This window comes from Glycine soja, chromosome 3 (assembly GCF_004193775.1).
Source record: "Glycine soja cultivar W05 chromosome 3, ASM419377v2, whole genome shotgun sequence".
Classification (NCBI taxonomy): Eukaryota; Viridiplantae; Streptophyta; class Magnoliopsida; order Fabales; family Fabaceae; genus Glycine; species Glycine soja.
This window is the reverse complement of record NC_041004.1, coordinates 38,740,442-38,765,338: the sequence shown is the minus strand read 5'-3', so window position 1 is coordinate 38,765,338 and position 24,897 is coordinate 38,740,442. Positions and strand designations below refer to the sequence as shown.

The following is a 24,897-nucleotide window of genomic DNA, read 5'->3' as shown; positions in this document are numbered from 1 at the left end:
TAAAATATTTTAATATTACTATAGAGGATGATGCATAAAACATTTTTTTTGTTGAACTAACATGTGATAAATGCGAGATAAATAAATCTTTACTTTAAGAAAAAAATCCTTTGTCAAACCTGTAAAATTGAAAAGAAAAAAAACATTGGCTAGAAAGTAATCGCATAAAGAGACGAATAAAGGATACATTTGAAATTTAAAATGTAAAATAAATTTAATTTAAATAATTAATAAATAATAAAATAAAAAAGATAGACGATTTTAATTACATATAATTGATTGGAATAATTAGAACTGAATATTTAATTATGAAATTACATATAATTGATTAATAACAAACAAATTCTGTAATACTAATCAATTTTCCATTAATTAATTATAATACATTTTTCAAATAAATAATTTTTTATATTAATACATATATTAATTTTTGTATCAGAAAATTAATTATTAAAAATTTGTATATGAAAATATATTAAAATTTTTCTTATTGTAAATTTAATTATAAAAAAATTAATGTCTAAAAAATATACTACAAATATTTTAGAATAAACTTAATTTAGAAACATATTTTTAAATATAGCCTAAATCATAAAAACAATTTTCTCAAATTTAGTAGAAAAAAATATGTTTTTAGTCTTTATATTTTCATTTTTTCTTATTTTTAGTCATTGAAATTTCATATAATCCAATTTAATCCTTGTATTTTTTTTAAAACATGTTTTTAGTATCCCTTATATATATTTTTCAATGATGATGGTGTTAATGCTGTGTGTGAGGATTTCTTTTCTTTTTTTTTAAAAAAAAGTTATTAAAATGTTTCTTTTAAATATATCAAACCTTAATTTTCAACTACTTCATTTTTATCTCTTTTTCCATCTTCATTCTTCTACTGTTTGTGTTATGTGCATATTTATGAATTTGCACAGTTTTTCATCAATATCCTTAAGTAGGAGCTGTGGTTCAAAATGCATAATTTGTTCTTGGCAATCAGGATGAAAAGGAATAATAATTCATTATCCAAGCATTGATGTTATTTGTGAATAATATGTGCATAAGAACTAAAAATATGTTTTTAATGAAATATAATAATTAAATTTAATGATATAAAACTTGAAGAATTAAAAAAGATGAAATTACAAGGATTAAAAATATATTTATCCAATTTAATAATAATATAAATATAAATGGAACAATGAGGAGGAATGCAGTCAGTCGCGCATGGCAGAAGGAAGACAAAAAAAAAAGGCGGGATATGAAAAATGATTGGCGCCAAAATTCAAATGAAAAATGATTGGCGCCAAAATTCAAACTTCCCCTAAACTTAACTTAAAAGGAAGAAGAAAAAAACTATTCATAAGAGAAGCTCACAAGGGCCAATTAATTTATTTTGTTTTGATTTCGTTCCCAAATCCCATGGAAAAGCGTTACCCTGTTGCTAGAAGAAGCTCGAAGCGGAAGCTCGAAGCAGATCTAACCGAAGACCAGACACATACCAAGGCGTCAAAGATCTCTGCAAAGATTCTCAAACAGGTTTCTCTCCTCAACTCCGCTGCTATTCCGTTCACTGCGTTGGATTGTGCTACCGTTAAGAGCGCTGTCCACTCCCTCTCTGTACTCGCCGCAAATGGTACTTCACTTTTCTTTTTCGTTTCTTTAATTTTTGTGTTTCGTGCTTTTATTGAATTTTGCATTTCCGTTTGATTGACACCTCTCTTTTTTTTTTCTTTAGAGGATCTTGTGGATACTATACTGAATTGCGGTGTCGTCCCTGCTCTGGTGAGGCATCTTCGGTTGACAGACAACATGCGGAAATATGACGGTCATGAGGCAGAAACTGTGAAAGATTACAGCGATGGTGTTACGGAACATGATCAGTTTGATGTCGTCAAAAGATGTGCGGTCATCCTTGAGCTTCTTGCCATTGAAGTAAATAAGTTTTACTTTTTCCTTTCTCTCTAAATATTTTAATTATATGAAATTGTAACTGTAGTGTTGATTTTAGATTTATCCATCAAAAGGTTTCGGTTCAAGCTAGATGAATTATCCATTGATAGATAGTTGTGCATGTGTGTAGGTGTGGAAGCTTACCTCCAAGTCAGAAAATTCTAAATTACAAATTTTAAACCCTAAATGGATATCAGTAAATAATAATTTAGAATGACTTGTCAATCAATATCAATATTTAGTTTTCAATTGGCGGTTATTGGATATATAAGAGGCAAATAGATTGGAATTGCTCACTTGTCGTGCTCCTGCCCCATTGTTTTTTATTAGTGCAAATCACCTAAGGTTTCTCTGAATTGTTTATTATTCACCTGCTCAAAGAGCAGCTGCCATTACAGTCTTCACAGACATGTTGTAAAGAATTTGGGTGTATGGGGTTAATTACTCAATCATACTACGTACAAGTAATAACAATATTGAATCTCTATGTACATTCCATTTGATCTTCTTTAGCAGTATATCCGTGACCCTTGTTTCCAGAAAAATGGCTATGATTTTCTTTTCTTTAATTCATTTCTCTTTTTCTTTGTTTCAGATTATTTTATAAATCATGAAGCATCTTAATTCTGATTTTATTTTTGCTATATCTTTATCGTGAAACAGCAAGAGTATCAGCAGCTCATTGTAGATGCTGGAGCCTTACCCTGTCTTGTTGATTGGTTAAGGATGCAAAAGATCAGTACTACTTCTCAACCACTTATTGACCTTCTAAAGAGAGTAGCTGATGCAATAACCAGCCTAATCCATGAAAATAATGGCATTAAAACCCTATTCAGGTTTTCTCTTTTTCCATACCTTCAAAAATACTGTATTATTTACTCTTATATACAAGTGGTATATTCAGGATGGAAGGCGGTATAGCTCCTCTTGTTGAATTGCTTGAATTCAATGACATAAAGGTACAGCGAGCAGCTGCACGGGCCTTGCGAACTCTTGCATTTAAAAACGATGGCAATAAAAATCAGGTAGTTGACTTTTTGAAGTAAATTGGTGTGATAGATATTGTTGGTATGGTTGTTTACAAGAATAAAATATTGCAGATTGTTGAAAGCAATGCATTACCCACTCTTGTACTAATGCTTCAATCAGAGGATCCTAAAACACATTATGAGGCGGTAATATGCTTATATGACTTTACACAGTCCAATGCATTTTATAGATTGCTGCTTGCAGAGTTCTAAGCTACTAGCACTAGCTGAGTTAGCGCTTTTTGTAGGTTGGTGTGATTGGAAATCTGGTCCACTCTTCTCCAGATATTAAGAAAGAAGTTCTTCTAGCAGGTGCTTTACAACCTGTCATTTCTTTACTTAGGTAATATTATACTTCTATCTTGGTTTTTCCTATAAGCAATCCATAGAAGAATGATGTTTATTGAACATTATAGATGTTTTCTGAAAGTGAGTTACTACTTCCATGTTATTATTTTGTAATTTAGTACTTTTCCGTTTTCCCCCTAAGTTTCAAAATTTCAATGACAGTTCTTGCTGTTCGGAGAGCCAAAGAGAAGCAGCCCTTTTAATTGGTCAGTTTGCCACAACAGATTCAGATTGCAAGGTGGATTTAGTTTTTTGCAAACTTGTAATATGATGAATCTGTCAGTTATGAAATCCTCTTATTGAATTCCATATTTTGTGGTTCATGTAGGTTCATATTTGCCAAAGAGGGGCTATTCCACCATTAGTTGACATGCTTAGGTCTCCAGATGCTGAGCTTCAGGAAATGTCAGCTTTTGCACTTGGGAGGTTGGCACAGGTGATTACTCTCAATATGTTATGTTCTTTTTCTATTAATTTTACCATCATCTTTCATTTTTCATTGTTTTGTATTTTATCATGCTCCTTGATTGATGGTGATTGTGTGTAAAACTGCAAGTCTGTGATGTATTGCTTATCTTGAATTTCTTTAATTTTGGGCTTTTAGTTTTGATTTTTGATAATTTATGTGTAGTGTAAACTATTCAGTTTTCATTATAATATTTAAAATAACAGTTATCTCACTATAACATTTTTAGTATTAGCTGCTGCACACCACCGTTTTAAAATTGATAACTATTGATGTGTTTTAATAATGTAGCACACATAGTCTTAAAGTTACACTAAGTATTTTTGGCTGAATTTGGGGTTCCCTTTCTTAAACCTAACTCTTAATGGGTGGATTTTCTTAATTTATATATAAACGGGCATCAAATGGTGCAAAAAAGTATGCTCCTTTTTCTGTAATTTTATGTGTTGTTTTTTACTCTTACCATTTTCTTGCATAACCTTTTTTTGCACATATAATTCTAATTTCAGGACTCACATAATCAAGCTGGTATTGGTCAATGTGGAGGTATAGAGCCTCTGCTCAAACTTCTTGACTCAAAGAAGGTGCCAGTCCAACAAAATGCTATTTTTGCTCTCTATAGTCTCGCTGATAATGAGGTGAAGTTAATTTCCTTGTTCTTTACTTGGTCAACCATTATGTTGTCCTTAGATATCATTGATGTGCAATGATAATATGATATGCTGCCACTGATGTAACAACTTTGTATGATAGGACAATGTTGCTGCCATTATTAAGGCTGATGGTTTTCGAAAACTGAAGGCTGGAAATTTCAGAAATCAAGTATGTTCATTTACTCTTCGAAATAAAAGCAATACACTTGCATTCCTTCTTAATGATAATTTAGTTGTTAATGTTCACTTACAGAACTCCTTTCTCTCACCAATTTATTAAGTGGGTTTCCTTGTTTGTGATCGTCTTTTAACTTGCAGCAAACTGTAGAATGTGTAGCAAAGACCTTAAAAAAATTAGAGGAAAAGACTCAAGGGCGAGTGAGTTTTCTTGCAAATTCTATGGGGTGATTTGTTTTAGTCATAGATGAGAATTATAATCTATTTAAACTATATTTTTTTAATATATCTTTATGTTATTGGATATGATTTTTATATCTATACCTCTTTGGCAGGTGTTGAAACACCTAATACATCTTATGCGCTTTGCGGAAGCTGTTCAAAGACGTGTAGCTATTGCTCTTGCTTATTTATGTTCTCCTCATGATCGTAAAACTATATTCATTAACAATAATGGTAAATAATTAATCTCTACATTTTTGTAATTTCTCACTCACTGTACTTCGAATGCATTTTCAATCAATATGGTGCTAAATATTCAGGATTAAAATTGCTGCTGGATACTCTTAAATCTTCAAACTTAAAGCAGAAAAGTGATGCTTCAGCGGCGCTTCATAAATTGGCTATCAAAGCCAGTTCTTCTTTCTCTCTTTTTGACATTGCTTCTCCATCACCAACTCTCCAGGTATTTTTTGCTCTTTATGTGTGGGCTTATCACATTCGTTTATTTTGTTTTTTTTCTTATTTATTGAACAATTTGTACCATGTTATTTAAATTGGAATAGTAGTTATTGTCTTTGAAATTGAATTTATGGTATTTTACTGTCTATATTTTAAGTGCATGAAAATGGGAAGCTGAGATTTTTTTTTCACATTTTTTGTTCACAATAGTATTTGTTATTGGTTGCATTTGTTGTAGATGTACTTTGGCGATGAATATGTAAACAATCCTAAACTTTCTGACGTCACATTTCTGGTTGAAGGTGGAGTATCTGCTATTAAAATTTTCTGCTGTTATTATTTTTCGTTAGTTGTTTGTAATGAAACTGATTTCGATATCTGTACTAATTTATCGTTTTCCTTTCTTCAGGAAGAAGTTTTTATGCTCATAGAGATTGTTTACTTTCTTCAGATATATTTCGCGCAATGTTTGATGGCAGTTATAGGGTAAGCATCAATTGTTTTGTAATTTTGTTTTCAAGTCCTTTTTTCTTTTTATTGTGACATGGTCTACCAGTCAAAATTCTTCATCCCTTCTTTCTCAACAGTTATTCTATGTATAAAAGGTCGTACATTATCTGTAACTACCCTCCTTTGTTAATATTAGTCCTATTTCAATATCCATATAAATATCTTGAGATTCATGATGCAGGAGAGGGAAGCCAAAAGTATAGTGATTCCAAATATTAAATGGGATGTCTTTGAATTGATGATGAGGTGCATCTTCTGCTATCCCTTTCTTGTGTTTTTTGTAATATCACAATAAGCCTTGTGTCTGAATTGATTTTTTTGTTGGCATTCTAGATATATATACACTGGAACAGTAGATGTCAATTTGGATATTGCTCAGGACCTGCTCAGAGCAGCAGATCAGTATCTTCTGGATGGCCTTAAGCGTATCTGTGAATATACTATTTCTCAGGTAGGCTCAATTGTTTTTCACGGTTTTTATTTGTTTTGCTTTTGTAGGAAGTTTTTTTTTAATGACTAAATTTAATCACATGGCTCATCTACTTATTCTTATAGGAAATTTCTGAGGAAAATGTTTCACTACTGTACAAGATGTCAGAGGATTTCAATGCTACTTCATTAAAACATTCATGTATACTGTTTATGCTGGAGAAATTTGATAAACTGAGATGTGAACCATGGTATGTTATATTTTTTACAACCTGGAGTACTTCCGTAGTTTACTGCGTTTATCTGGCGGGTTGCTTGTGTACTGGGAGCATTCAATTCATGAAATCCAACCTTTCATTCATCTTCATCACTATAAGTTCATCTTTTCAACATGCAGGTATTGTCCTCTGGTTCGTCACATTTTACCAGACATATGCATGTTCTTCTCAACTTTACTTGTCAAATCTCATCCAACTGATTCGTGAGAATCCCTAGATTTTAGCCATGACAGGAAGAAAGTTGAAAATGTACAAAGCTGTAAATGTTAGTTAGATATAGAAATCACTGATCATTATTTTTTAGCATGTGGTGGGGGAATAGTCATTGTTTGAGATTGAGTAATGATAGGCAGATATATATAAAATGGCCATTTAATAAAGTATTCAAAGTGAGAATACCTGAAAGTTAAATATTAAATGACCATGTCTTTTGAAGGAACTACCATTGAAAGTTAGGCACTAATTAGTTTTGGCCTTTTGGGGTGCACCTAAGCCAAAATCCCCTGCCAAATTCATAAACTTGTTGTCTCATGTGTGAACAATTGGGCATTTTTGTAACAAGAACACAGTTAATAGCCCCCAGTTTGGTCACAATGTCATTCTTTTGGAATCTAAGCTCGAGAGATTCATCAGTTTTTAAGTTAGAGGCTTAGTTGCTTGTTTAACTGGCCAAATAAATTATTGGCATAAACTGAAAATTGCTCCAAGACTGACATCGAGTATAATGATTCTAGAATAGGGTCGACAAATGAACTGAAATTCAAATTGAACTTTTGGAGAGATGTTTTACAGTTGTCTAAGCCTTCCAAACCACAAACAAAATGATTTACAGCTATCTTGTTTTTCTTTCAGCTTTATTTTCAAACCCTTTTCCCTTTGTTTCTCACTATCTTGAATTGGATCTATTAAGTCACTCCTCTAACATTCTTTTACTTTCCCTACAAAAATAGTAACAAATAGTAATTTATTGTCAAAAGGAAAACACAAGGCCTTTTCTAGCATTTATTTAGGTCCAAATTAGCTTTCAATGATTTGGAATAAATAGAGAATTGTGATTAAATTATAGTTAATATTTATTAAAAATTATAGATTCTACTTTTTATTTAAAAAAGTTAAATCAATTGGTAGGTTATTTGAGAATTTTTAATTAGGCCCCAGACCAAAAAAATTTGTAGTTAAATAGAGAATTGTGATTAAATTATAGTTAATATTTATTAAAAATTATAGATTCTACTTTTTATTTAAAAAAGTTAAATCAATTGGTAGGTTATTTGAGAATTTTTAATTAGGCCCCAGACCAAAAAAATTTGTAGTTGGATCTTTGATTTTGTAACTACTAGGATTTTTAAAGCTATCACAAATTGTCATTATCTTAAACTGTCATGAACTAACTCTAAGAATTAGTTACAATTTTATGAGATTAAGTATCTAATTATATTTTTTTAAAATTTAAAAAATTAATTAAATTTTTTTAGATAGTTCAAAAATCTAGTTATTTATTCGACGTTTAATAAACTCAATTTTAGAATTTTCAGCAAATTACAATCAACAATAAAAAAACATATTGAAAGGAATGTGTAAAAATAACACTCCTCTTTTGGTCTAACATCTTGAAAATAAGTTAGTTTTCAATAAGCAAAATCTATATTTGTTAGGTATTTTTTCATTATGTTATTAGTAATGAATGATTAATTTCGTTGGAGAATTTATCAGATCATTTTTATTGAATTTTTCTTTCTCAATCATTTTTTTTTTGTGTAAAAACTTGAACAACATCTTGTTTAAGGAGATAGAGTGCATTAGCATCCAAAGGGTCATATTTATTATGTGTGAATAGTATTTTATTTTTATTTTTATTTTCTTGTATTGACTTAAGTATTTTCGCTCAGTCAAGCTAACCCAATCTGTGAAATATTTTCGTAAGACAAAAAAAATCCACTCACTTTTCAATTGAGACGTCATCGGTTATCTTTCAGAAGTTCAGAATTAGCCCAAAGCAAAGAAAAAACTCGCGAGTGTTGTGAACAGCGTGGTTGAAAACTGAAACCGAACAGAAAAGCGAACAACAGAGAGTGATTAATCGCATTCGCATAGCACAGTGATGAGTGTTCAGCTTTCAAGCTTATGGGTCCCCAATTCTCCACCAATACCTCAACACTTCGTTCCCAACCGTGGCAGATTCTCCGCATCAGCTCTCTCATCTCAATCTTCCCCTATTCAGGCAACCCTTTTCGTCTTTTCACTCAATTTTTTTTATCTTTTTCCTATACACTCTCACCTCCCGAGATTGCATGTTCTGGTGTTTGTTACATGATACGTGTTGGTGTTTTGAGTAATTCAAGTTTCATTTTTTGTTTTTAACAAATTTCAATTTTTGTGGTGCAGATAATTGGTGTGGGAGGCCCCAGTTGGAGGGATAATGGATATGGAAACTCCAACAGCAACAACTTATTTGATGGGTGCCAAGGACAGAGTGATCTTTGGAGTGAGCTTGACACTGATCTTTATCACTGGACAAAGGCATTGCGCCCTGTGCAGGTAAGGTATTTGTTTATATGCCTCCCCATCAATTTGTATTGTGTATTGTTGCATTGTTGCGAAATTTGGAATGCTGATATTCTTGTGGGGTATGGGGCTGTGGTTTCCTGGTCATATAGACAAAGCAGAAAAGGAACTGAAGGAGCAGCTCAAGTTGATGGATGTTGTGATAGAGGTGCGGGATCGACGAATTCCAATGTCCACAAGTCATCCACAGGCAAGTTTCTTTTTTTGAATTAAAGATATTAACTTTGTTAAGTATCTACAATTAGAGTTGAGTAGTTGACATGAATGATGTTTGTGTTCTACTTTTGTCCTCTGTACCCATTGTTATCTTGAACTAAAAGCCAGTTGGAACAAACTTCTCAACACACATGTGAAGTAGAAAGTAAAATGAATTAAATTACTTGTACAAGTTAAAATCAACTTATACACTTCAACTTATGGGAAAGTTAGTGAGGGAAAAAAAATTGAGGTGCATGACTTGATTCATTTTATTTTCTCCTGCTACAAGTGCTTCTTGAGACGTATATCCAAACTAGCTATGATTGACATTTCATTGAACTTTTTTGGTTGTCCTCACTCTACTTCCTTTTATTTAATGCCTAAGAGGTTCCTTTTTTCATCTTGGGTTTTGTGGAAGAAATGTATACTTGTTTCTTGCAGTTCTCTATTGTTGGTTTTAGCTTCTTTATTTGATATGTAATTTTATTATACAGTGTTACAGCCTTTTTACATGGTTTCTTTGTTTTATGAATAATAGTTTATATTTTGCGCTTATGCTATTTTTTTTTGTTAATGTCACATAATGCTTCAAATTGGAACATGAAATATTTGTAAGAGTGTAAGACCATACATCCTAGTACAATATTAAGGCCTGAGGTTCTAGGATGATACATTCCTAGTCTTCATCTTACTGTTACTTTTGCTTTTGTGGATGGATCTATGGCTGGGAAATAGAAAGAGAATTTTGGTTTTAAATAGGGAAGACATGATATCAACTGCAGACCGCAATGCTTGGGCTGATTATTTTACTAGGAATGGCACAAAGGTTGTCTTCTCCAATGGGCAGCTTGGAATGGTATTAAAACAAGATCTTTTTTTCTCCCATAGCTCTCCATGCTCTGAAGTTTCATGTACAGGATGTCTGATCATATGTTGCGAGTACAGGGAACAATGAAGCTAGGCCGGTTAGCAAAGGAATTAGCAGCTGATGTAAATGTTAGGCGTAGAACCAAAGGGCTACTTCCCCGTGCGGTGGGTTACTCCTAGCAATTGCAAACCTGTTTTTTGGTTCTCTTTGTTCATTTTCTTATGCTAATTCTCTGGTAAAAGACCTACTTTCCTATCTCAGATTATGAAAGCCTTTATCGGAGAAAGAAATTACTGTGTGCATACTAGTTTTTGCAACTCTCTTTCTTGTTCCATCTAAAAATAATGAAACACATGTTTTGTTAGAGAAAGAAAGAGCTGAATACCTTGTTTCCGCAAGTCACAACACTCTTTCTTTCTCGCAGCTCCTTTGTTCTCTAATTTAAAGTAGTGTTCAGTAAATTGTATAATAAATCAATGTTTTGCTGGTTCTTTTGAGTAAATTTAATCTAGAGTGAAACATGGTTCCGGAAATGGTGTAACAAAAAATTTGGCTGATTGCTTTGTACAATTTTTCCCTATCTTTCATCTTGTATTGCTTATTTCACAAAAAAATAAGGGTGCCTTATCAAGTTATCTATTAGTTGTACACATGTCCTTTTCAATGGATATAAATGAGTTTCCATGGCTAAGCCTAATGTCCAGTCCTTACATGCATTATTCATGCAGATTTATCTTTTATTTCATAATTCTATTCCAAAAGTTTTTTTTTATTAATTATTAGTTTATTACTGCAAATTATGTATTATCAAATTACATCTTAAGTCATGAATCTGTTTGGAGCAAAGCTTGTCCTTCAACTAATTACAAATTGTTGTCGTTCACATGTAATGTCTCTGAAAATATTATTATTATTTAAAGAATGTATATTACTATTTAATAGGTTCAAGCTGGAATAGTTGGATACCCTAATGTTGGAAAGTCATCTTTGGTCAACCGTTTGTTAAAGCGAAGAATGTGCCCAGCAGCTCCCAGGCCAGGAGTCACAAGAGAATTGAGGTAGGTTATTCATTTTGTTTCCCTAAATAATTTTTTTATTGAGAGATTGAGAGTATTTAAAATTTGCAGCAGTTTCTTTTATTTGCTCATAAATTAATTTGTATTTTGTTTAACTTACTATTTGAACTAATTTAAGTACTTTTAAGTTTGTACTCTGTTCTTGATTCTTCAATGACAACTAAAATGACAAAAAATGAATGGACTATAGAATCTAATGGATGCAACCTGTCCTCCGAATTTCATCAGCAAGATTTTTGTCCCAAATGTTGAAAATTATAGCTTCTCGGATTTTCTTTGCTCTCAACAGAAGAAAAAGTTAATGAGGCTACATAGTACATTCTGCTCAAGTGCTAATAGTGTCAAAAACAGTTTCCAGCAGAAGTATACAATTAATTTGTTCCGACTAAAAGTTTAAGCTCAAACAAAACACTAGTAGATCACTTGATCTCTCATTACATGCTGAATATGTAATTTGCCATATTTCTTTCTCAATGTGAAAGGTGGGTTCGTTTTGGGAAAGATCTTGAACTGCTGGACTCTCCTGGGATACTCCCAATGCGAATCAATGATCAGTCTGCAGCTATAAAACTCGCCATATGTGATGACATTGGAGAGAGGTCCTATGATGTGGCTGATGTTGCTGCAATTCTTGTGCAGATGCTTACAAAGCTTCCCACAATAGGTATGTGACATGACATGCAACCCAAAGTGGAATCCTATTTTAGTTGAGAAAAATGTCAGTTTCTAGATCTCAGGGTGGGTGGGTTTCTTTCGCATGGTACCTTGTTTAGGATATCAATATCAATGTCAATTATTTCACTGGTGTTTTGCATGACACGTTGCGTTTTTCCAACAAGTGTTCTGTAATTTATAAAGTGATACAGTGTTGGGGTCAATATTATGTTGTTTGATCTTCCTTCCCTCTCATCAAACTCATAATTCTAAGTCTTTGTTGAGTGCAGGCAAAGATGCTCTTTGTAAAAGATACAAGATTGGTGTAGATTGTCAAGATGGTAGAACGTATGTGATTCTTCTTTTTAAAGTTCTTTTGTTGCATTGATTTATGTGTTTTGCATTTAGAGGTCGGACAGTGCTTATATCTCTTCATATTTTTAAGTAGTTTCTTCTTAACTTAATGTGGCGTATTATATTTACTAAATTGCAGATTCATAGAGAAGCTTGCAGTTTGAGTATTTAATGGAGATGTTCATCAAGCAGCATTCCGTGTCCTAGCAGATTTTAGAAAAGGTAAGTTTGGTTGGACTGCACTGGAGAGGCCTCCTAGGTGAAGGCCAGATGTTTGCTTTTAAAAGCAGAACTCTGTGAAGCTTGAATTGGAAATTACGCTAGAGACCTCTTGGAACTTACTGCAGAAGACAACTCCACATGGTGTTAGATGAATGTGGATATTGTCATTATAGAAGGGAAAGGTGAATGCTCCCACAAGACAACCTTTGGATCCTCGAGGCACACGAAACAGGATTTGAAGCCATGGATGCTTCTTGTTATTACCATGTAATTTGGTCTCGTGCATCTGTCTATAGAACTAGTGTGCCATGGGATGGGAGTTCGTAGTCATCATGCTCATATTTTGTATAGTATATACTTAATTGTTATAGTCAGATGTTTCTTAAAATTAGGGCTGATGCTTGTTGCACTTTGGGGATGGTATTCAGCCCATATTGTTTAAACAGATAAACATGATTATGCCAAAGCAATAAAATTGTAAGACGATTCAACAGAAGTTACATATACTATCTGATCTTGCCCCCAAGGCTGGTGTTTCCTTTGAACATAGGTTCTGATTATGGGTCTAGGATTAATAAACTTATGTTAATTAGAGATAACCCACAATTTTGTTCTTGAAAGAGGCAAGTTGTTTACCTTTGGCCCTAAGATATATGTTTGTACAATTTAGTCTTCGAAAATTTGAAGTTATTTGCAAGTGTTTCTGTCAGCAGATGTTAATAAAGGGATTAAAACGTCAGTAACTTCAAATTTTCATGGACAAATTGTAAAAAATTCAGGAACCAAAAAGATAATAACTTGCCGCCTTAAGGATTAAATTGTGTATTGCCTATATCTTTGAGTAATATGTGAGACTATTGGTTTTAGATGATGGATCGGATGAATGTCATTGGATTTGATTCAACAGGAATCTAATAGTCTATTATTCATTTTCATTCTTAAGCTGATACTTTAAGCCACCCATTCTTCTATATTTAATGATTCTTTGTTTAAACCTCCAAGAAAAAGGAGAAAAAAACACTTTTTAGCAGCATGAAACTTCGTCCATTGGACTTTATGATATTCCAAGAAAAAGTGCCACTAATTAACAGTTTTGTGTCATAAAGAAGTTATCTACAGCGTCTATAGACTTTATTCTTCCCGGTGCTTACGGGTAAGACCTATAATCACTATGACAACATGTACTTGAGGAAACTCAAACGAATTGTAAGCGATAAAATTTCAACACAATCTCTATCCGGTTCCAAGCATGCAATTACAAACGGGGGGCAAAACAATAAAACGGAAAAATAAAAACTACAAAGGAAACAAAACTAAACACAATAGTGTCCGTAAAAAATGGTTGAATTTCCAGTGGCAAGTATAGAACAATCTATTCTCTCTCTCTCTCTTTTTTTTTTTTACTTTGAAATACTTCAAATTCATTTTGTCTCGGTTAATTGTGGGACAGCAATATATTGCTACAATGGTGTTGCCACATTTTTATCTTGCAATTGTGGAAGCACAGGTAGGATCATCTTTGTTTGACCAACTTTCTTTAATTCGACAAGCCTGCATTGGCCTTTCAATTTGGACTACTTCTGCAGCTTCTTTCTCCAATTGCCTACAATATCTTCCAAACGTGTCTACACTAAACTGAAGCCTAAAATCTATGCCAAATAGAAAGCTCATCTCCAACCTGTTTAATTCAGACGTGCTCACTCCTCCAACTTTTGCATAGTAAGCATTGTTGTAGAATCTGCAAACCAAATAGAAAAGGAAGCTAAGTTAACAAAACTTCAACTGAATGAACCAAGTATAGACAATGACAGCTACTCAAAATGGTAAAAGTATGAGAAACTATTTTTTTCCCCTTTAAATCATTCGTTTTGCCAAATATATCATTGATTCAGCATTGCAACACGGCTAATTAAGGGGTGTATTAGATTAGAATTTTAAAAGATTATTTTAGCATAAATTTTTTTTGTAGATTTTAAAAATTACGTAGAAATATTATGACTTATCATATTTCTTTACAAGACTTTTATGATAGTTTAAATTTTAATGGATTTATATCATAAGAATTTAAAAAATTTGAAAGGATTATATAAATTTATGAGATTTGAGAGAATTTTGTGAATTTTTAAAAACATATTCAAAATTATAAGAATTAGTGAAAAAATAATAAAAAATAATAAGGTTTGGATAAAAAAGTAAAATCAATATAATTTTTTAATCTTTTAATAACTATATTTTATAATTTTATGTTCTCCTATACTAACATTTCTTGCAATAACATATTCTCATTTTTACTTTTGGATTTGAATAATAGATTTAAAATTATACGTTAATTTTCTGATTTTTTTTTAATTACTATAATTATTTCATGATAAATTTAATGACATGTTTAAATGGGATGCAATAATAAGGATATACTAAAAGGGAATAGTGAAACTGAAAAATTGATAGAAGAATTATTGAGTTATACGGATGATGAAATTAAGAGGGCCAGTCACAAACATTGCGTCCAGGTGATAACATAGTTAGTATAAGAAAAAACATGATTAGTCTTAACATATAAGACAAACATTAATTTAATTTAAAAAACAAAGGAAAAAGTATAGAAGGGAGGAGTATATTTGCTATTTTTTTATTCCAAAAGAATAGGAGCAATATATGACACATGGATCTTGAAAAATATTAAAGAGAGAAAATGATATTGTGATGAGAGAAAAGAAGGTATGTTAATCAATAGAAAAAGAAAGAAAAAAGTATAACAAAATCTCAAAGATTTAGATGAGATTGTTTGATTGATGTTTTATACTAAAAAATCTTTCTTAAAAAAGAACCCATCGAAATTTGTATATTTTTAAATACTAGAGAAAACTTTTTATAAGTCATAGAAAATCCTAATTGAATACCACCAGATTTTGTTGTCTACCTTGAAAAGTCTTTAAAATCTTAATTGAATATAAGACTTATTTATACTATTTAAAAATCTTGATTGAATATCACATACTTTTTTTAAATCCTAATATAATACACCCTAAGATTGTCACTCTGAATCTCCTAGACCGGTCATATTAATAAATAGATAAAATTGTAAATTTAGTCTCCCTAGTTATCTCCAATTTCGATTTTGGTCTCCCTTTAAAATTATTCACGCATTTTATTCTCTTTTTTTATCCAACCACACAATCTTGGTACAAAGGGATGTTGATTGTCACATGTCACATCCTGATTGGACGATAATTGCCATATGTCACGTCCTGATTGGACGATAACTGTCACATGTCATGTTCTGATTGGTCAATGACAATAACAATGCATTTCATCGTCCATAGAATCGATGTCCAATCAGAATGTGACACGTGACTGTCAACATTTCTTTGTAACAGTCAATGTCTAAATCTGGACTTTGGAAATCAAGATTGTCTGATTGTATAAAAAAGGAGGACAAAATGCGTGAATAATTTTAAAGTGAGACCAAAATCGGAAATTGAAGACAACTAGGAGGACCAAAAATACAATTTTACCTAATAAATATCACCATATATGCCCCCACAAAATAGATAAGTTTTACGTACAGCATCAACATATCCACCACAAGATAAATAATGCAGACAACAACAGCTAGCTAGATATTATGTGTGTTTGTTCAATTTAAAACTTGCACTTACGCGTCATCTATAAACTTTGCTGCTAGCATGATGCTTGTTATCAGAAGCCGGTGCACATTAAGTGAAGTCAATTTGATTTCTGTGTGTTGAATGAATCTGTCCACATATATGTGTGCCACGACAAAGCATGATGGGCTGCAACCTGAGTACTTGAAGATACGATCAATGTACTTTCGAACGCTCAGAGTAGGAGCTCTTAAACCGTGAAATACTGTAACTACATCTTTTACGTGCTTTGCCTCCAATAGCGTTTCGTTTCTCTGAACTGATCTCTCAAGAAGTGAAGAGAGAAGAGATAAAACTCGAGGAACTCCTACTCCTTTGTCTGATTCCTTAAGTCCCAGTGAAAGGTATATATCTGAGATTACATCCTCGGTTTCAAGAGCAAGACTCGCCATATCCAAGCTGCAAAGAAATGAACAATAGTCAATAGGATAATCCTCATTGAAATGCAGTTTTTCAGTAGTTTTGGAGGATCATGTTAACAACGAACTTGATAAACTTTAGCAGTTGGATAGCAAGTGTGTGTTTGCCTGTTTGGATTTCAGTTTCAGAAGCACCATACATTCATTAACACTTTACAAAGCACAAAACGGATATGCAACAATATTGATGAATTGAAAAAAAAGTATTTTCCCAAACACACCCCAAGTGGTTAGAACAAATGAAATATCACCAAGTCACATGAATTCTCAATAAAAGTTACTTCCCACTATGCCGTGACTTAAAAAAAGGGATATAATAGAAGCTTAGACTACAAAAAAAAAAAAAAAGAATGCCTATCTATCAACTTAGCCGGAAAAGAATCCCAAAGAAAAAGAAACTGCAAGATCCCTCTGCCTAATGCATAGAGATAACTAATCCTATGTGCTGCAAAAACTTCTGATATGAAGTACACAGAGAATTTCTAATCCTATGGTCCCACTCATGCAAGATAACTTCAGTTTGGGTTAGATCTGAACATATTGGGCATCCAGCACGAGCAACCATAAACCATAATATTCCCTAGATCTCCAGTCTCTTGTCCCAAACCAAGAACCAAAATCAAGAAGTCCACTCCACTCGAAAAAATTTCTGTCCCCCTAGCATACACCCTCAAAATAAAAATTAACAACTGTCCCACCAAGTAAGAGAGTTACATACCCAATTTGCTCATTGCCGTTGTTTCTGCATATCAGCCCCACCTAGATCTCAAAGTGACAAACTTTACTTCCACCCCAACACCCCAGAAGCTAAACCGCAAAGATTGCCACAAATTTCGGAATAAAGACAAAAGCTTTCAGGTTGTGTCAGCTAAAAACACTCGACACAACCCTCCCCCAGAAAACAAAAGCAAGAAAGAAAGAGAAAACCACTTAGCCTTGACCAACAAAACCAACCAGAAGAAGAAAAAAAATACAGAAATAACAAATCCCCACAATATTAAGCCAGCAGAAAAGAAAAGAAAACAAAAAAGCAACCTATGCTGCAAGTGCAATGCAAGCAATGAGAAAAAGAGAAAGAGATGAGAAACTCACAAAATAAAAATTGTGAAGTTCTTCTAAGTGATGATGACTATGGCGTTGTGGCGGGTGTATGTGCTGATTCTTGTTCTTCTAGATAAGGGTGTGAGGCAGGGAAACAGTGGTGCTGTGAACACAGATAGATCATGTCTGTTTCCCCTCCCACACCATTCTCTGTGCAGAGGCAGAGCAACAGTTGAAAGATAATGTTGTGTCTGTCTATGATGTTTTGTTTTGCTTCTGCTGTTACTCCCACATAAAAGGATTTCTTCTTCTTCCTTTAATTAATCCCACAACCTCCTTCCTCTCTCACCAGATAGCGTCGGTAATGAATTTCACCACACCAGTCATATATCATGACAAAGCCAGTACCATTCATGTTCCAGGAAACTATTTTTACTCCTTTAAATTATACCTTTTTAATCCTTATTTTATAGGATAAATAAAATACTTTTTTTTATTACAAAGCTTCTTTTTTTTTCCTACATTATTATTTGATTTAATTACACATGTCACACATAGTTAATATTTATAATTACAATGAATATCTTGATAATTATGTTAAAGATAATTTTTAATTTATTGATAGTTTTAAAAAATTATATTGATATTGATAATACATGTTTATTAAATTCTATTTATTTAACATAAATGATATATGTATTAATGACCTAAAGAATTTTTATACTATTATTTTATTACTAATCGTTTAATATTGTTAATTTTTGTAATAGTTATTATTATTATTATTATTATTTTAAAAATCACATTAAAGATAATTTCTAATTAGTTATTTTTTTATTAAAACTTTAAAACTGAAAATATATACCTATTAAGGTCATTTTGTGCTCCTAAAAGAAACTGATTTTTTAATAAAATGATGTTAATTCTTTTTTATAAAATTCTCACACAACAAAATTAATTTCTGATTTTTAGTCTTTTACGCTAATCCTTTTTATAAAATAAAATAATTTTTTAATAAAATTTTAATAATAATGCATTATCAATATAAAAAATATTATGAGATCAACTAATCACAGAATATGATATAATTTTTAAAATACTTATTTTAAAAGATAATAAATTTATGAATATGATGATATGCAATTGTTGACAACCTATTTTCTTTTATATAAAGTTAATAATAACTATAAAATATTATATTCTGTCAAAACAAAGGTCCTACAAATTTCCAGCAAAATACTCCTTTGTCATTTAAGAAAAGAAATAGGTAATACTATTTGTTATGCATAATTAAATTGTGCGTTTTTTTTTATCACGGACTTATACACATTATTAGTTTTTTTTTTTTAATAAAGAGTACACATTATTAGTTAACCAAAGATGATAACAAAATATATATATATATATAAAATCAAAGTAGCATCGCCCCCAATAAATGAGATCCATATGCACACACACAAAAAAGAAAACGGTGGCTATAGACTACAGTGAATAAAGGCACCGCAAGGAAAATAGAAAAGTTATTTCAAGATGTCCGCATTGCAAACATTCATTTATAGGCACATGATATTTTATTTCTTCATTTTTTTTTTTGATTGAGATGGCTATGCAATTATCACCATTGTTTAGTGGATTTTGAATACAAAGATGTTAAGTGTTAGGATCTGCTATAACAATAATTTGAATACAAAGATGCCCAAGTGTTAATGTTTACGTAAAGCACAAAAATATCTGAGCCGTGAGAGGTTAAATATTCACTTACAAAAATTAATTAAGAAAGGATTAATCATGATAGGTTAATAGTAAATATTTTATTTTCTTATAAGTGATCCTTTAATCACATTTAAAACTCATCCTTTACTGGTTGAATTTAGATCTTTTTTTCATAAACTCAATGTGCACTAACAATTGAACTTACCAATTAAACTACACTCATTCAATATGTTATTAGAATTATAATTATTTGATTATGCGTCGTCAGAATTATATTTACTAAAATAATATAAAGATTTCCTATGCTTCTCTCTTCTCTCATCGTAGCCAAATTTATATTAGATGCATTTTTAATAATTTATTTTAAAAAAAAATTCTAAATTTTTTCTTCACTTAATACATTAAAAAAATCACTTTATCCAAAAAGTAAAAATATTAACAAAATTTTTATAAGAACCATCAATCCCTATCTCTAATCATGTATGTATATGTGGGTAAACAGTGTATTAAATAGAAGAATTAGTGTTTGATTGTTTTTATGAGTAAAATTTTTTGGATCGATGAGGGTCACTAATAAAAAGTCTGTCTTCTTTTTCCTTCAAGACCAATAGTCTATGAATCTATGATAAATTACGCCGCAAGATAGGCCATAGTTAGTGGGTCATCACCGATTGTGATTAACAATAACAATGATAAAGAATCGGAATACGATAAAGCTTAAGGTGGGGACGACGTGTAAACCCAATATATTGTCATTGGAACCATGATGAATGCCTTGTGACTCAGACTTTGAGTCACACTAAAATATTTGGTTTTCACTTTCTTTGTTGCCGCACTTTTTTTGCTGCTTATTTGGACCGCGCTACAGAAAATTCTACTTTCTCTCTCCTTCTAATCTTTTTGCTTTACTTCTGAAAATAGTCTCGAATGTACATTCATTTGGGTGGTTGTGCAATCCCTCTTTAGTTTAATAGATTGATTGATCTCTGTGTTTGATATTTCACAATATTTATTTATTTAAAAAAAATCGCGTTATATGTCGAAGTACTTGTTTCCTTTGGGACAATTTTTGTCGATTTGGTAACGACAATAACGATTTTGAAATGTAAACTTTTCATGTGAAGAAAGTGATGCAGTTTTATCCATTAAAATTGTAAGTGGCATGAGCATGGAACTATTCTTGTATCACAATTAGTCATTTGCATAATCAGCATATAGTTCCCCTACTTTTAAGAAGAACCTTGAAACCTAATGATCTGGACAGGACACCATCACCATATTAAATAAAATAGAAATGTTTGGTAGAAGGTGAACCAAACATTATTAATTACTATTTTCAATTGTTCAATCATTGAAATTCAGTTCGTCTTTAAAAAAATTAATAGTCTAATCTTTTTATTTTCTATCTCTATCTATTGGCTAGGTTCAGTATGGAGTTGAATGTAATTGAATTAAATGGGTCGTTTCTATATCGACTTTTTAAGACATGCAAAGGACGGGTTTCATACAATTTAGCCAACTACACGTTCAAGTTCAATTATATGCAATGGAGAAATTTCAATGGGAGAGAGAGGACAGAAAATAGAATATGCTCATTTTTTTATTTTTTTTTACTATTATCACGTGTTTCTATATTTGACAAACGTGTTAAAATTTATAATAACTATTTAGTTTCTATATATATAATTTGTTTGGTAAAATTGAATTTCATATGCCCTCCCCGACCGAGTTAATGATTCAGGATATATAACGTGGTTTGTTGAATTCGTTTCGTATGGTTATAAATATTGACATGTGAACTTTCTCACATGATCATATGTCTAATGTCTGCATCATGTGAATATGGCGGCAATTGTTGTTGGTGCAACAGAAACATCAATTAGCACATCTAGACAGGTAACTCCTTATTTTAAATAGGTCGACACCGTTGATATACAGTATTACATATCCTTCAACAATTAATATTCATCTTCTTCTAATAATAAAAACTTTAGAGTGTGTTTGGATAAAATAATTTAAAATTATAAAAAAAAATTAATTTTAAGAATTTCAAATATTTCAATTAAAATTTTTTTATTTTTAAAATTCTGTGATTGGATAAAGATAAGTTTATGTGCATGACTTCAGTCGCGAGTTCAGGTGAATCTTACCGTTTCTTATGTTGATATCCTACGTTCAGCAGCTAGGAATCCCCCATCAATGTGCCAGCATCATTTGGATCTGCGGCCCAGTCCTCGACCTCTTCATGCAGCCCCTTATCGGCCACATTAATGACCGTTGCACTAGCCGCTTCGACCGTCGTAGGCCCTTCATCCTCATCGATGTCGTCATCATCTTTGTCGTTGTCCTTATCATTGCTTACACCGCCAACATCAGTTGGCTCCTCAGTGACACCACGGACTACCACCCTGTTACCATCACTATCTTCATTATCGACTTTTAGATCCTCAACATTGCCAACAACGTCACACAAAGATCTCTTCGTGCCTTGCTCAATGATATCACTAGCAAGCTAACTCTCTCTCTCTCTTTTGTCTTCTCTTTGTTTGTTGAATTTGTAATTGCTAATTGAAGTTATAATTGTTTATGATGAATTGATTATTTTAATTTTTCACATTTTAGAAAGAAATTAAAATTTCACATTTTTAATTGTTTAAAATTATGTTTTAAAATTTTAAAAATTTAAATTTTACATAAAAAATCCAAAAACAATGAATTTTAGATTAAAAAATTTTAAATTTTTTGATAAATTAATTTCTTCAGTTAAAATTCTCTACTTAAACACTCTTTTTGAGAAATTTTGATCATTTAGCAAACTCTAATTAGACACTCCTTGGTTTGAATGGATGGATGAAGCACACAGACTAAAAGGATAAATGTAAGCAGCTGAGCAAACAAACATAGCTGAGAAATCAGGAATGAATTATACTTTTTTTCTGCACCACAAAATACACGTTTTTTTTTTCGCACCACAAATATCTTTCATGAGAGTTAATATGTTTGAGTCAAAAACATTTGTAACATAATGAAATGAATTTTCCTTTCTTTCCATAAAAACTTATCTCAACAAATTAAGTTTTTAAGTTTAATAATTTAGGACAGAAGAATGATTTCCCATAAAAATTAATACGGAGTAGAATGATTAGAGCATAATAAAATTTTACACGTTTAATGCTGCAGATGGTACCGATGTTGATGTGTTGTGACATATTGTAATGATGTGGTACGTGAAAATATTTAAAAAAATTGTCAAAATATTAAAGAAAAGATTAGAACTCCTCACCTTAAACTCTAACAATAATTAACGACTAAACTGATGAGATTTTTTTTAGTAACCCTGTTATAAAATATATATCATAATATATCGAGATATATAATATGGAGTAATACTGAAACTTGCCGAGATTTTTTTTTTTTTTTTAAATTGATGACATTGATTTTTAGTTAAGTTTTTTCTATAGATCACGTATATCATATATGTTTTAGAAAAATGGGTTGGTTGAACTAAGGAGGAGATAAATTTAGTTACAAAAATTTTCATCAAATTTTTTTCCCTAAAAAAAAATTAACAGAATAAAAAGACACTCTCAACACTATTGAATAGACGCTAATGATATGTTGGAGCTGTAACAAGAGGTCCACTCCTAGAGGAATATCACACATACTAGAATCACAAGTAATTACACTTAATTGTAGGCTTACACTTACTCAAATTAATCCTTAAGCACCAGAGAATCGGATTTCCCTCAGGATACATGTCCACAATTTTTCAACAGAACGATGAAAGACAAGCACGTTATTTATTAAAAATGTAGTTTTTTGGAATTTATGAATATAACCCTCCTCTCCTAATAAATTTTTCGTGCACGTTTGAGTGAAAGTATATTATTTCAGATTCAATTCGTTAGCTGTAACCAATTAAATTCATACGTTTACAACTAATAGAACTCAAATTTCAATTTCAGACTTAAAATATATATTAAAATTTGAACAATTCAATCTTTATTTAATGATTTTGATTTAGTGATTCACACGTAAATTTGATAGACTGCACCAAGTCCGTTTCCTTTTAGGCTTTAGCTCTCCTGGTCGAACAAGCCCTACTAGTTCCCATTGCATGCAGACATTTTAATTTATGTGATGTTTTTTTTTTTTAATAGCTAACACATTCTTTTAGAAATTTTCTCAATTTTACAGTCAAGATAAATTATTGATTTGAAGAAGAAATTATAGCTAAATTATATATAAATGACGTGTATAAGAAAACGACTAGGATTGGAATCAAAGTAGCTGAGCCCTATGATTATTTGTTATCCAAAACTCTTTGCTTTTGATTGTGTGTGTATGTGTTGATGCATAAAACAGACAAGCAATGGAGACAGAAGAAGCATGCCATTTAGCTGGCAATGTGTCGGTGCAGAAACTGCAAGCACAACAGGTAGTTTCAGAGTGGTTGTGCTGTCCGGATGAAATATTCGAATGAATTTTTTATTTTTATGTATCTATATTTTTGTTTAACATTGTAGTGACGTCGAAAAACAGAAAAAGTCAAATACTTGGATTTTTTTATTCTGAATATTTTTTGGTTATTTTTTATTATTATTTTATTATCATAATTCAGTAACGGACAAAAGGCATGAACACCAGACTGTCGGTGGACGGCGACGGTGACGGTGGGTCTGGGTCTGAATGTGTGAGCTGCCTACGATTGCATATGAGATGTATGAATTATAAATGTCCACCCAATTCAAAATTATGCCACTAGTATCACATGTTTAATAAAATCAAGAGAAAAATATATTTTTGGTACGTATACTTTATAAAAAAAAATATTTTGATTTTTGCATTTTACATTAATATTTTGGTCTCGAACTTTTAAAAATAAATATTTTAGTCCTTCAAGACAAACGTTATTAATATTGTTTCTTACATAGCATCTGTTTTGAAGGATTAAGAACACTAGTTTTTTAAGAAAATTCAGGGAGCAAAGTATTTGATGAAGTAGAGATACTAAAATCAAGAATTTTTTAAAGTATAAAGATTTAAAATATATTTTATCTGAAATCAAACTATATGCTACTCAAAAGCAGTAATTTTTTTTTATGGCAGCAGTAAATTTTAATTTAACAATTGAAATTTTCTGTAATATTTTATGTTTATATTTCTGAAATTTTTTGAATCATGGTGTAGAGAAAAGATTTAAAAGACAACCTTTTACCTTTTTTTCATAACAAATGGGCTTTAAAGGGGATAGTTGTTCTAACTCTCATTTTTACTATTCACACCCCCTCAACTTTAAAAATGATATTTCCGAAAAACCCTTTTAACATGATTTTGTTATATAAAGTATGCAATGGAATCGTATCTCTCTTACAATGTAGGAGGTGCAAACAAAACTTACAATGAAAATATGTTTTTGTTGTATAAGGTAACAACAAAAATGTATTAAGTTGTTATATTTTTTGCACCCTCTATAATATAACGAAAGTATAATTCTACTGTATACAATGGAATCATAATTCGACTGAATCTAAAAGAAAGAGTGTGGATGCAGAAGAAGAAAAAAGGAAAAACAAGAATGGGTTGTGGTGGAAACATAATTTAG

The 24,897-nt window shown here is 31.4% G+C and overlaps 3 protein-coding genes and 1 pseudogene across 6 annotated transcripts; 3 read left to right on the top strand and 1 right to left on the bottom strand.

The window, feature by feature from the left end:
• The first annotated feature begins 1,369 nt into the window (after positions 1-1,369).
• On the top strand, positions 1,370-8,627 carry LOC114406857 (ARM REPEAT PROTEIN INTERACTING WITH ABF2-like). Of its 2 annotated transcripts, XM_028369689.1 has the most exons (20): positions 1,370-1,630; positions 1,733-1,929; positions 2,611-2,783; positions 2,852-2,972; positions 3,048-3,122; positions 3,224-3,318; positions 3,486-3,561; positions 3,652-3,759; positions 4,299-4,427; positions 4,543-4,611; positions 4,761-4,820; positions 4,955-5,075; positions 5,162-5,304; positions 5,539-5,602; positions 5,710-5,786; positions 5,992-6,056; positions 6,144-6,261; positions 6,366-6,490; positions 6,637-6,766; positions 8,494-8,627. In XM_028369689.1, exons 1-19 carry the CDS (start codon positions 1,417-1,419, stop codon positions 6,722-6,724), a joined length of 2,118 nt encoding a protein of 705 aa, XP_028225490.1. In that variant the 5' UTR covers positions 1,370-1,416; the 3' UTR covers positions 6,725-6,766; positions 8,494-8,627. The 2 variants fall into 2 exon arrangements, with proteins under 2 accessions (XP_028225490.1, XP_028225489.1); XM_028369688.1 differs by lacking the exon at positions 8,494-8,627 and having other exon boundaries at positions 6,637-7,095.
• On the top strand, positions 8,586-12,999 carry LOC114406858 (annotated as a pseudogene).
• Positions 13,000-13,639: 640 nt separating this feature from the next.
• On the bottom strand, positions 13,640-17,995 carry LOC114406856 (cyclin-P3-1-like). 2 transcript variants are annotated; one of them, XM_028369686.1, is made up of 3 exons: positions 17,631-17,995; positions 16,114-16,518; positions 13,640-14,192 (listed from the first exon to the last, which is right to left on the bottom strand). In XM_028369686.1, the coding sequence occupies exons 2-3, from the start codon at positions 16,509-16,511 to the stop codon at positions 13,937-13,939; spliced, it is 654 nt and encodes a 217-aa protein (XP_028225487.1). In that variant the 5' UTR covers positions 16,512-16,518; positions 17,631-17,995; the 3' UTR covers positions 13,640-13,936. The 2 variants fall into 2 exon arrangements, with proteins under 2 accessions (XP_028225487.1, XP_028225488.1); XM_028369687.1 differs by lacking the exon at positions 17,631-17,995 and adding an exon at positions 17,257-17,458.
• A 2,906-nt stretch (positions 17,996-20,901) lies between these two features.
• Positions 20,902-21,893, top strand: LOC114405525 (sucrose transport protein SUC4-like). 2 transcript variants are annotated; one of them, XM_028368012.1, is made up of 2 exons: positions 20,902-21,188; positions 21,475-21,893. In XM_028368012.1, the coding sequence occupies exons 1-2, from the start codon at positions 21,135-21,137 to the stop codon at positions 21,733-21,735; spliced, it is 315 nt and encodes a 104-aa protein (XP_028223813.1). In that variant the 5' UTR covers positions 20,902-21,134; the 3' UTR covers positions 21,736-21,893. The 2 variants fall into 2 exon arrangements, with proteins under 2 accessions (XP_028223813.1, XP_028223812.1); XM_028368011.1 differs by having other exon boundaries at positions 20,905-21,188; positions 21,472-21,893.
• The last annotated feature ends 3,004 nt before the right edge of the window (positions 21,894-24,897 follow it).

Coding starts and splice junctions, on each gene's coding strand:
- LOC114406857 (XM_028369689.1), top strand. CDS start 1,417: ATGGAAAAGCGTTACCCTGTTGCTAGAAGAAGCTCGAAGCGGAAGCTC. Junction 1,631..1,732: donor CTCTGTACTCGCCGCAAATG/GTACTTCACTTT, acceptor TTTTTTCTTTAG/AGGATCTTGTGGATACTATA. Junction 4,821..4,954: donor AGGAAAAGACTCAAGGGCGA/GTGAGTTTTCTT, acceptor CCTCTTTGGCAG/GTGTTGAAACACCTAATACA.
- LOC114406856 (XM_028369686.1), bottom strand. CDS start 16,511: ATGGCGAGTCTTGCTCTTGAAACCGAGGATGTAATCTCAGATATATAC. Junction 14,193..16,113: donor GCAAAGTTTATAGATGACGC/GTAAGTGCAAGT, acceptor TTTGGTTTGCAG/ATTCTACAACAATGCTTACT.
- LOC114405525 (XM_028368011.1), top strand. CDS start 21,135: ATGGCGGCAATTGTTGTTGGTGCAACAGAAACATCAATTAGCACATCT. Junction 21,189..21,471: donor CAATTAGCACATCTAGACAG/GTAACTCCTTAT, acceptor TCCTACGTTCAG/CAGCTAGGAATCCCCCATCA.